Raw genomic sequence first — 12,312 nt, 5'->3', positions numbered from 1 at the left:
TAGTTTAGAGATACAGCACTGAAACAGGCCCTTCGGCCCACCGAGTCTGTGCCGACTATCAACCACCCATTTATACTAATGCTACACTAATTCCATATTTCTACCACATCCCCACCTGTCTCCTATATTTCCCTACCACCTACCTATACTAGGGGCAATTTATAATGGCCAATTAACCTATCAACCAGCAAGTCTTTGGCATGTGGGAGGAAACTGGAGCACCCGGAGAAAACCCACGCAGACACAGGGAGTACTTGCAAACTCCACACAGGCAGTACCCAGAATTGAACCTGGGTCGCTGGAACTGTGAGGCTGCGTTGCTAACCACTGCGCCACTGTGTCGCAGTTTAACTCGTGACCAAACAATCACTGACTTCATGGCTCCAATCTTCAACTTTTTAAACAATCTTTCAGATCCAATTACAGTTTTTGTTGCTTATCAGCACAAACTGAAAAAGTGAAAAACGGATTCGGAATCGGAAGGTAGGAAAGTGAACATTCCGGTAGTCGGGTCAGGCTCGGGTCGGGTTGGGTCGGGCACAGGAAAACATGGAAGGACTCGGGCTGGGTCGGGCAAGGGTCCAACGTATTTCTGACGGGTTCAGGTCGGGGTTTTTTTTCCAGACCCGAGCAGGCCTTTATCGTCCACCCTGCATAAATTTGTAAGTTTGAGCTCATCCAAAACTCTGCTGCCCATGTTCCTTATTGACACCAAGTTTAGTTCACCCTACACCCACTGTGTTCGCTGACCTACACTGGCTCCCTGTCTGGCAACACCTCTATTTAAAAAATTCTCATCCTAATTTCCCCATTTACCTCTCCATCTCTCTATTCTCTTTCTCCATCTTTAAGCCACTCTTTAAAACGTGCATCTTTGACCAAGCCTTTGGTCACCTGTCCATATGTGACTCAAAGTCAAAATTCTGTTCACAAACACGCCTGAGATGCATCTTGGGACATTTGACTACACTAAAGACTATATAAATGCAAGTTGCTATTGAATTGCATTGCTGTTTGTGGGACCTTGCTGTATGCAAATTAGCTCCTGCATTTTCCTTACATTACAACAATGATGAGGCAGTGAAGCAGTTAAGGATATCTTGAGCTTGTGAAATGACCAGCCTGGATTATGAGGTCTCTGGAGTGGGGTTTGAACCCACAACCATTTGAGTCAAAAGTGGGGGCAGAATACTACCCCACTGAGCCTAATGTAGACATCTGAACTGGGCTCAATGGGTGGGAAGTAGGTTAACTGTGACTCACTGGATAGGCTGACCAATCCTTTGTCCCCTTCACCGTCAGGTCAGACTACCTGAAGGTGCTGGGGATATGGTTCGGAAGGACCGGGGCGTGCACCAAAACCTGGGAGGAGCGGGTAGCCAAGGTACAACAAAAGTTGAGCATGTGGGGGCAGCGATCTCTCTCCATTGTGGGTAAGAACCTAGTCATCAGGTGCGAGGCGCTCACGTTGTTGCTGTACGTGGCGCAGGTCTGGCCCATACCCCACTCCTGCGTTGTGGCGGTCACCCAAGCCATTTTCCGCTTCATCTGGGGATCTGAAATGGACCAGGTCCGGAGGGACACCATGTTCAAACCTCTGGATAAGGGCAGGAAAAATGTACCCAACGTGGCCCTCATCCTGATGACCACCTTCGTGTGCGGCTGCATCAAGCTGTGTGTAGACCTCCAGAACGCAAACTCCAAGTGTCACTACGTGCTGAGGTTCTATCTGTCCCCGGTGTTGCGAAGGATGGGCCTGGTCACATTGCCGCGGAACGCTCCATGCAGTTGGACTGTGCCGTACCACCTATCCTTCGTGGAGCTGTTTCTGCGGGAAAACACTTTTGACCACCGATCCATCAGGCAGTGGTCTGCACGGAATGTCCTCAAGGCCTTACGGGAAAAGGAGATGGTGGATCCTGTCGGATGGTTCCCCGAGCAGACTGCCAAAGTCATTTGGTGGAATGCCTCATCACCAGAACTTTCAAACAAGCACCAAGATGTAGCTTGGCTGGTGGTGAGAAGGGCCCTCCCCGTCAGATCCTTCATGCACACCCGAAGTCTCGCCCCCTCCGCACAATGTCCCCGCGGTGGCTGTGGTGGGGAAGAGACGGTTGCCCACCTCCTTCTGGAATGTGTCTTTGCAAAGCAGGTGTGGAAAGAGATGCAGTGGTTTTTGTCGAGGTTCATCCCAAGCAGCTCTGTAACACAGGAGTCTGTGCTCTACGGGATGTTCCCAGGGACGCACACCGAGACAAACATCAACTGCTGCTGGAGGACTATCAATTCGGTGAAAGACGCCCTTTGGTCTGCCCGAAACTTGCTGGTCTTCCAGCTCAAAGAGTTGTCCATGACCGAATGTTGCAGACTGGCACATTCCAAGCTCCAGGACTACGTGCTGAGGGACGCACTAAAGCTTGGGGCAGCCGCAGCAAAGGCTCAATGGGGAAAGACCACAGTGTAAGGTCCCCCCACCAATCTGAACTGAGGGGCTGGACCCATGGGAAACCCCTCGAACTGTATCGGGAAAATTTTCATTTGCTGTAAATGTAAAAATGTAATTGGCATGACAAATGTGAAATGGAAGGGTTGTGAAGCAACTCATGATTGTATTGAAGGAAACTGATCTCCCTTGCAATGTTTGTATTTTTTGGTGCTGTTTGAAACTGTTCGGCAATGTAATTTTTATAGATTTTTATGAATAAAGTATATTTTGGAAATTAAAAAAAAAGTGACTCACTGGATAGTGTCAAGAAAACACTACATGCCAAATGAGAAATATTAATTCATCGGTTGGAAACCTACATTAGACTTCTAATGGAGAAAATCCTACAGTTAACTTAAAAAAAACTAGCCACTGCAATTTGCATCTGAAACACCTTTGCACATTCCAAGGCCCAACTGGAGCCTGACGTCTGAGAAGCCTTGGACCAGAACAATGGCTTGCTCTAAGTGATTGAATTACCTAGGATTGCTTCATTAGCATGGCAGTCAAGGAAATCCTGACACATTGATTTTGAAAGAGCAAACCCCTCTGGGTGTAAATATTGGCATCCTGGGGCCTTTGGAGCCAATTCTGAACCTTGTATCACATTAGAAGGTTCCAAAGAATCCCCCAAGGCAGTCATGTGACCATCTGTCCGTCTCTGAAAAAACTGGGAGTTTTGTTACACAGAAAAAGCGACAAGCAGTAACCGAGTGTGCAGCAGCAGAGAAGGCTGTGTGCCTCCCTTTCCCTCTCTCCCGAAAACATCAAGTTTGAAAACCGTCTGCAACAGTAGACCCTCCAAGCCTACAGACTGCTACAGCCAGAGACCAGGGAAGAGAGCCACCTATAATTCTGTCTCCAAGAAAACCCTGAGCAAAGCCGGCCAACCACAAAGTGCACTTTGACCAGCCAAAGACTTTAAAGAATACAACTCCAGCTGGAGGGCCACCAAATTATCCAACCTCAGACTGTGTATTTTTATTTATTTATTTCTGGACATTAATCCAACCAAAAATGCACTTTCCACTTTGTAATCTATTTGTGTGGGTGTGTGATCCTCGTGGGAATGTGTAGCATATTTTTAATTATTTTAGATCGTGTTTAGCTTGTTGAGTATAATCAACTTACCACTTTCTTGTTCAAACTCAAGAAAACCTGTCTGATTGGTTATTTCACAATCACATTAAAGGTAAAAGGTAAACAGTCGCTGAGGTGGTAAACACAAACACTGATAAAAAAAGAATAAACCCTGTTGTGGTCAAATAAGAGGAAGGGCAAGAGGGGCAACTGCGACCCCTCTCCTTACCTTGGCTGTAACAGTAGCATTCATACCTCTTGAAGTTGGGGGTTCAAGTCATAGGCCGACACTCTGGTGTCAGTACTGAGGGAGTGTTGCACCATTGGAGGTGCTGTCTTTGAGACTGAGGCCCTATCTGCCCTCTCAAGTGGCTGTGAAAGATCCCATAACCACTATTTCAATGAGTAGGGGAGCTCACCCCAGTGCCTGGACCCATATTTATTCCACAATCAGCATCATTAAACAAACAGCTGTTTGTGGGATCTTGCTGTGTGCAAATTGGCTGCTGTGTTTCCTGCATTGCAACAGTGAGTACACTTTAAAGAAGTACTTCATCAGAAGTGCTTCTGGGATATCCTGAGGTCGTGAAAGGTGTTATAGAAATGCAAGTCTCTTTTTAAGAATCTGCGGTGTGTTTCTCCCGGCAGAGGGAGCATGTAATCCATTAAAACCAAAAGAAATTATATATACAGAGAGAGAGAGGGAGAGCAATCCTCCAGCTCGAGTCGGTTTCAAGTTCCCCTTCGGAAAATGTGGCTGGTTGGTGCCCAATGGTCTGGGAGCTTTGCTTAGATGTAGCTATGGAGATGGCGAGTGGCTGGTTGCTTTGACAGGTGTGTGTTTCAGCTTTAAGAGGCAGACAGCGGCTATGTACAACAAGGGGAAAGGATGTACGGTTCCGTCGGACGGTCAGGCAAGGGAAAAGTAAGTGGCAGCGAGAGAGAGAAGGAGAAAGAGGAAGGGGAAAGAAGAGATGGGGAACATTTGTGGTTTTTGCAAGAATTAAAAGAAAGCCCAGAGTCTGCGGGAGCAGGCATTTTTTTTTGGAAGCGTTGTATTTACCGGGTTCTGGGGGAGATGCTGAACGGAATGTAGAGGGAGAGATTTTCCTGTAAAGTTTTGTTAATCTTCATGGCATTTTTAATATATATATATATATATATTTTTTAAATTTGGGTATTAATAAGGTTTCAACTCAAAAAAAACCCCACGCGTTTTCAAAGTGTGTTTCTGTTTGTTGCGATTTTACAAGTTTTAATTCTGAATAATACATTTTAACAAAAAAAAAATCAGCTTAATTTCATTGTGAATTTCAGAGCCTTTCTGTTCCGGGGAAAGAGACAGAGAATCTCGCTCCAGTCTGGGGAATATTTGCTCCCCATATATATTTATGCTGGGGTTTTGTGCCTGTTTTTTTTTCAGCTTCTCTCTACAAGATTTTTTCAAAATATAATTGTAAGATTAATAAGTGTTTGTTGCAAAAGAAGTTCTCCCTCGTTTATTTCTTTGAAGGAAGCCTGTGTTTGTTGTCTCTGTAGGTTAGCGCTCTATGTTTACGAATACCTGCTGCATGTGGGAGCACAGAAATCTGCACAGACTTTTCTGTCCGAGGTAAGGATCTCACTCTCTGTCTCCCGTGTGCTTTTAAAGTCCCCAAGGTTGAAATTTGCCTTTTTTATTTTGTGCCTCCTAATCCCTCCTCCGGCCTGATCTCTTTCCCTCTCCTGATTTCCAGATCCGTTGGGAGAAAAATATCACTCTGGGAGAACCCCCGGGGTTCCTGCATTCCTGGTGGTGGTAAGTTTTTGTCTCTTTGTGTTGTCTGTATAGTTTGATTTTAAAGTGTTTGATGTTTTCCAGGAGACTAGCTCCTCAAACAAAGGAAATGTGAGTCCAGATGGTGAGGGGGAGCTCCTCACCTCTCTGTATCCTGGCTGTTTATAGCTGCTCTCTTTCTCTCTCTCTCTCTGTACCTTCACAAACTTATTTGGATTGCTTGGGGTCTTAAAGGAGCATTCACTCGGGATCTGCAGGAATTGTGTGTGGAATGGGGAATTCTGAGCTGTGAAAATTCACTTATAGCCCCAGGCTCCATCCTCAGCCTGTGCTGATCTGACCCCCAAGTTAGTTAGTTAGTCTTGTCATCCCAGAGTTAGAGAGGGGTGAAACTCAGCCAGGTCTGATGTTCCCGGTCTCTGCCGGAAAGTGAATGCAGGTGTCCATCGGTGAAGGACGGGGTCAGCAATGACCCCCACAGTCAAATATCCTGCTCACAATCCCTGCCTCAGTTCATGCCATTACATCAAAGTGGGAAAGCTTTCTACAACTGCAGCTTGTTAAGAAGCAGTGCCTTCAGAAGAGATGAGGAAAAAAGTTCAGATCAAAGCAGGAAAGAGCGATCTAATTAGTCCCACTCTGCCCTAGCTCTCTCCCCATAACCCACATTTTCCATTTCAGGTCAATAAATTGGATAAATACTCGAAAGGAGGAAGCATTTGCAGGGCTATGGGGGAAGGAGCAGGGCAAGTGGGCGGCACAGTGGCGCAGTGGTTAGCACCGCAGCCTCACAGCTCCAGGGACCCCGGTTCGATTCCGGGTACTGCCTGTGTGGAGTTTGCAAGTTCTCCCTGTGTCTGCGTGGGTTTTCTCCGGGTGCTCCGGTTTCCTCCCACAAGCCAAAAGACTTGCAGGTTGATAGGTAAATTGGCCATTATAAATTGTCACTAGTATAGGTAGGTGCCCCGCACCCCCTTCCCCTGCACCCCCCCCACCCCCTCCCTCTACCCCTCCCCCTTGCATCCCCTCCTCCCACCGGCACCATCCTACACCTGTGTAGGGGCCCCAACAACCCCACTGCCTTGTGGGCGTCTCGGGAGAGACCAAGGCTAAGGGAGTAAACCCTAACAGAAAATCCGGAGCGGAACCCCGTAGGCGGTCATGTGTCACCTTTGGCATGTTTCCGGCAGTTCCTGCAGCCATACTGGTGCCAAACGTCGTGTCCTGCACTCCTTTGGACCCCACCAGAAAGGCCGAGAGGGGGGTTTTGACGACTGGGCAACTCTCAACCTCCATAAATTTGCCCAGGCATGCGCCATGGAGAGGTCACTCCATAGTTGCCTCACAGCGACTAAAACAACACGGAAGGCAGCAGCTTCACAAACCACTGACCACCTCCAGGCGCGTATCCATTGTCTCTCGAGATAAGGAGGCCCAAAAGAAAGAAGAAAAGAAAAGAATAGGTAGGTGGTAGGGAAATATAGGGACAGGTGGGGATGTTTGGTAGGAATATGGGATTAGTGTAGGATTAGTATAAATGGGTGGTTGATGTTCGGCACAGACTCGGTGGGCCGAAGGGCCTGTTTCAGTGCTGTATCTCTAATCTAATCTAATCTAATTGGATAGATGTTTCAAAGAGCTGGCACAGGGACGATGGGCTGAATGGCCTCCTATGCTGTACCACTGTATGATTCTATCTATCCAATTCCCTTTTGAAAGTTACTATTGAATCTGCTTCCACTGCCCTTTCAGGCAGCGCATTCCAGATCACAACAACTCACTGTGTAAAATAAATTTCTCCTCATCTCCCCCTCTGGTTCTTTTACCAATTATCTTAAATCTGTGTCCTCTGGTTACTGACCTTCCTGCCACTGGAAACAGTTTCTCCTTATTTACTCCATCAAAGCCCCTCATGATTTTGAACACCTCTATTAAATCTCCTCTTAACCTTCTCTGCTCTAAGGAGAACAACCGAGCTTTTCTAAACTCTCTGAAGTCCCTCATCGTGATGTTTGATTGGTCAGTGGGTATTCACATTGAATTTTGTCCATTGAAATTGGATTGGAGTAAAAGGGAACTGGGTTAACCTTCTGGGTACTAGGTGGGTATGTTCCTGTTCCCAGACAGTGGATCCACGACTGTACTGAGTGCTGAAATTGTTTGATGCTGCGTGCTGTTACATTAACCTGCTGCCGAGCTGGTCAGTGGAACTTTTACACTGAAAACTGTGGAACAGTTTGTGTTGTTGGATCCTGGACACATGTTGAAACCGGACTGGGGCGTATGGGAGCAGGACGTGGTGTACAGAGGAAGGTTTCCCATGCTGGTATTTGAACTGTGATGGGGCACTAGCGTTTGCAGCTCCAGGATTCCCAGATTGAGACTGGGATCAGAATCGGACTCAGATTTTAGGGCTGTGGTTTAGAGTGGGATTTGGATTGGGATTGGTTGAACACTGGAGCCTGTGAATATGGGTTGACTTTGCGATTGGATTAGAATGTTGTATCCTGCAAATCTGGGATGAGGAATGGGGTCAGGGTTGAGTACCAGAGGCTATGGGTCTGGGATGAGTTTGGCATTGAATACTGGAGCTTGAATGTCTCCTGTGGATATCAGGCAGAGGGGTTGTCAGTGTGGGGGGTAGGGAGTGTCTCAGTTTTGCGGTGGTGTGTGGAGGTTTTCCTGTTTGCTGATGTTGACAAATAAATGACAAATAAGTGAACTAAGAGTGGCGGAGAGATTAGTGACAATTTCTGTCTTCTCTTTCTAGTGTATTTTGGGATCTGTATTGTGCAGCTCCTGACAGACGGGAAACCTGCGAGCACTCGAGTGAAGCCAAAGCCTTTCACGATTATGTGAGTTTTATGCTAATTTTATTCATTATGGAAAGTGATTCTCTGCCTTGTTGGAGACAAATATCAGTTCTGGCAGGAGAGAGATTGTGTGTGTATCTGTGTGTGTATCTGTATGTTTCTATGTGTATGTATGAGAGACCGTGACTCCATTCTTGTCAAAGGATAGATGGATTTTAAGCGAGATTTGATTGTGCCTGAGTTGACCATAAGCAGAATATTCTGAACCCTACTCTCCATCTAATTTGCTTTGTAAAACTCTTGTTTGTTTCCCAGATATTCTGGTTGGGTTTGTAGGCAATCAATGTTCATAGAATTCTAGAACGTTTAGGGCACAGAAAGATGCTGTGACCCCTTAGTGGCGAGGGCAGTTGTACGTGGGAAACTTATCTCCTCTATAATCTGACAGTCTCAGCTTTTCGTATGTATTGGGTGCTGTATGTACAAAGTCACTATTTATTTAGCAGGTTAAGGATTACTCATTGTGTAACTGTACAGAGTTGCTGCTCATTCAGCAGGGTAAGGATTACTCACCAAATAACTTTTTAAAAAATTCATTCATGGGATGTGGACATCACTGGCTAGGCCAGCATTTATTGTCCATCCCTAATTGCCCTTGAGAAGGTGGTGGTGAGCTGCCTTCTTGAACTGCTGCAGCCCATGTGGGGTAGGTACACACACAGTGCTGTTAGGAAGGGAGTTCCAGGATTTTGACCCAGCGACAGTGAAGGAACGGTGATATAGTTCCAAGTCAGGATGGTGTGTGACTTGGAGGGGAACTTGCAGGTGGTGGTGTTCCCATGTATCTGCTGCCCTTGTCCTTCTAGTTGGTAGAGGTCGCAGGTTTGGAAGGTGCTGACTAAGGAGCCTTGGTGAGTTGCTGCAGTGCATCTTATAGATGGTACACACTGTTGCCACTGTGTGTCGATGGTGGAGGGAGTGAATGTTTGTGGATGGGGTGGCAATCAAGCCGGCTGCTTCGTCCTGGATGGTGTCGAGCTTCTTGAGTGTTGTTGGAGTTGCACCCATCCAGGCAAGTGGAGAGTATTCCATCACACTCCTGACTTGTGCCTTGTAGATGGTGGACAGGCTTTGGGGACTGATCAGGGAGGTGAGTAACTCGCTGCAGAATTCCTAGCCTCTGACCTGATCTTGTAGCCACAGTATTTATGTGGCTGGTCTAGTTCAGTTTCTGGTCAATGGTAACCCCCAAGATATTGATAGTGGGGGATTCAGCAATGGTAATGCCATTGAACATCAAGGAGAGATGGTTAGATACTCTGAAGAAGGGTCACTGACCTGAAATGTGGACTCTGCTTCTCTCTCCACAGATGCTGCCAGACCTGCTGAGTATTTCCAGCATTTCTTGTTTATATTTCAGATTTCCAGCATCTGCAGTATTTTGCTTTTAATTTGGTTAGATTCTCCCTTGTTTGGGATGGTCATTGCCTAGCATTTATATGGCCTGAATGTTACTTGCTACTTATCAGCCCAAGCCTGGATGTTGCCAGGTATTTCTGCATATGGACAAGGGTTGCTTCAGTACTTGAGGAGTCACGAATGGTGCTGAACATTGTGCAATCATCAGCGAACATCCCCACTTCTGACTTTATGATTGAAGGAAGGTCATTGATGAAGCAGCTGAAGATGGTTGGGCCTCGGACACTATCCTGAGGAACTCCTGGGACTGAGATGATTGACCTCCAACAACCACAACCATCTTCCTTTGTGCTAGGTATGACTCCAACCAGTGGAGAGATTTCCCCCGATTCCCATTGACTGCAGTTTTGCTCGGGCTCCTTAATACCATACTCGGTCAAATGCTGCCTGGATGTGAAGTCACTCTCACCTCAGCTCTGGGGTTCTGCTTTTTTGTCCATGTTAGGAGAAAGGCTGTAATGAGGTCAGGAGCCGAGTGGCCCTGGCAGAACCCAAACTGAGCATCAGTGAGCAGATTATTGCTGAGCAAGTGCTGCTTGATTGCACTGTTGACGACCCCTTCCATCACTTTGCTGATGATCGAGAGTAGACTGATAGGGTGGTAATTGGCCTGGTTGGATTTGTGTATAGGACAAACTTGGACAATTTCCCACATTGCAGGGTAGATGCCAGTGTTGTAGCTGTACTGCAACAGCTTGGCCAGGGGCGCGGCAAGTTCTGGAGCACAGGTCCTCAGTACTATTGCCGGAATATTGTCAGGGCCCATAGCCTTTGCAGTATCCAGTGCCTTCAGCTGTTTCTTGATATCATGTGGAGTGAATCAGATTGGCTGAAGATGGTTCTGTGATGCTGGGGACTTCAGGAGGAGGCCGAGATGGATAATCAACTCGGCACTTCTGGCTGAAGATGGTTGCAAATGCTTCAGCCTTGTCTTTTGCACTGATGTGCTGGGCTGCCCCATCATTGAGGATGTGGATATTTGTGGAGCCACCTCCTCCAGTTAGTTGTTTAATTGTCCACCACCGTTCAGAGCTGGATGTGGCAGGACTGCAGAGCTCAGATCTGATCTGTCAGTTATGGGATCACTTAGTTCGGTCTATTACAGGCTGCTTCTGCAGTTTGGCACGCAAGTAGTCCTATGTTGTAGCTTCACCAGGCTGACACCTCATTTTGAGGTATGCCTGGTGCTGCTCCTGGCATGCCCTCCTGCACTCATCTCTGAACCAGGGTTGGTCCCCCGGCTTGTTGGTAATGGTAGAGTGGGGGATATGCCGGGCCATGAGGTTACAGATTGTGGTTGAGTACAATTCTGCTGCTGCTGATGGCCCACAGCACCTCATGGATGCCCAGTTTTGCATTGCTAGATCTGTTCGAAATCGATCCCATTTAGCACGGTGATAGTGCCACACAACACGATGGAGGGTATTCTTAATGTGAAGATGGGATTTCGTCTCCACAAGGACTGTGCGGTGGTCACTCCTACCAGTACGGTCATGAACAGATGCATCTGCGGCAGGCAGATTGGTGAGGATGAGGTCAAGTAGGTTTTTCCCTTTTGTTGTTTCCCTCACCACCTGGCACAGACCCAGTCTAGCAGATATGTCCTTTAGGACTCGGCCAGCTCGGTCAGTAGTGGTGCTACCGAGCCACTCTTGGTGATGGACATTGAAGTCCCCCTCCCAGAGTACATTCGCCCTTGCCATCCTCATTGCTTCCTCCAAGTGGTGTTCAACATGGAGGAGTACTGGGTCATCAGCTGAGGGAGGGCGGCAGCTGGTAATCAACAAGAGGTTTCCTTGCCCATATTTGGCCTGATTCCATGAGACTTCATGGGGTCCGGAGTCAGTGTTGCGGGCTCCTAGGGCAACTCCCTCCCAACTGTATACCACTGTGCTGCTGCCACCACTTCTGAGTCTGTCCTGCCGGTGGGACAGGACATACCCGGGGATGGTGGTGTCAGGGACATTGTCCGTAAGGTATGTTTCCATGAGTATGACTATGTCAGGCTGTTGCTTGACTAGTCTGTGGGACAGCTCTCCCAATTTTGGCACAGCCCCCAGATGTTAATAAGGAAGACTTTGCAGAGTCAACAATGCTGAGTTTGCAGTTGTCGTTTCCAGTGCCTAGGTCAATGCTGGGTGGTCTGTCTGGTTTCATTCCTTTTATTAGACTTTGTAGCATTTTGATACAACTGAGTGGCTTTCTAGGCCATTTCAAAGGGCAGTTAAGAATCAACCACATTGCTGTGGATCTGGATTCACATGTAGGCCAGACCAGGTAAGGACAGCAGATTTCCTTCCCTAAATGGCATCAGTGAACTGTTGCTGTGCATTCAGCAGTAAGGACTACTCACTGTGATGTAGTTAGTGTGGAATACTGAGTCTTTTACTTTACATTTGGACAGTGACACCTTAAGACACTCTTTACAACCTACCTGTATGACCAACCTTTTGGTCGCCGTCCGAATACTTCCTTATGTGGCTTAGTGTCAAGCTTTGAATGTTAACGCTCCTGTGAAGAGCCTTGGGAGGTTTTACTATTTAAAAGATGCTATAGAAATGCAAGCTGTTGTTGTTCCCTCCACTTTATTGACCGTATGATAACTTTAAACAAACTGTAACATTGTTTACAAGCACATATAGGAATATCAGTGCTGGCTAGAGGCAGCTGAATATTAA

The 12,312-nt window shown here is 47.1% G+C and overlaps 1 protein-coding gene across 3 annotated transcripts in view; it reads left to right on the top strand.

Moving 5' to 3' along the window:
* Nucleotides 1-4,341: 4,341 nt before the first annotated feature.
* LOC137351514 (single-stranded DNA-binding protein 2-like) overlaps nt 4,342-12,312 on the top strand; it is a 109,951-nt gene continuing 101,980 nt past the window's right edge. The window contains exons 1-4 of one of the 3 annotated variants that reach the window (XM_068015984.1): nt 4,342-4,490; nt 5,105-5,177; nt 5,302-5,363; nt 8,113-8,197. In XM_068015984.1, coding sequence (XP_067872085.1) covers nt 4,435-4,490; nt 5,105-5,177; nt 5,302-5,363; nt 8,113-8,197 — 276 coding nt within the window. In that variant the 5' untranslated portion in view covers nt 4,342-4,434. The remainder of the gene's footprint in view (nt 4,491-5,104; nt 5,178-5,301; nt 5,364-8,112; nt 8,198-12,312) is intronic. The other 2 variants (XM_068015985.1, XM_068015983.1) reach the window with 2 other exon arrangements.

Source organism: Heterodontus francisci, chromosome 36 (assembly GCF_036365525.1).
Source record: "Heterodontus francisci isolate sHetFra1 chromosome 36, sHetFra1.hap1, whole genome shotgun sequence".
NCBI lineage: Eukaryota > Metazoa > Chordata > Chondrichthyes > Heterodontiformes > Heterodontidae > Heterodontus > Heterodontus francisci.
Note: the sequence above shows the minus strand (reverse complement) of the source record. Positions and strands in the feature narration are given on the sequence as shown.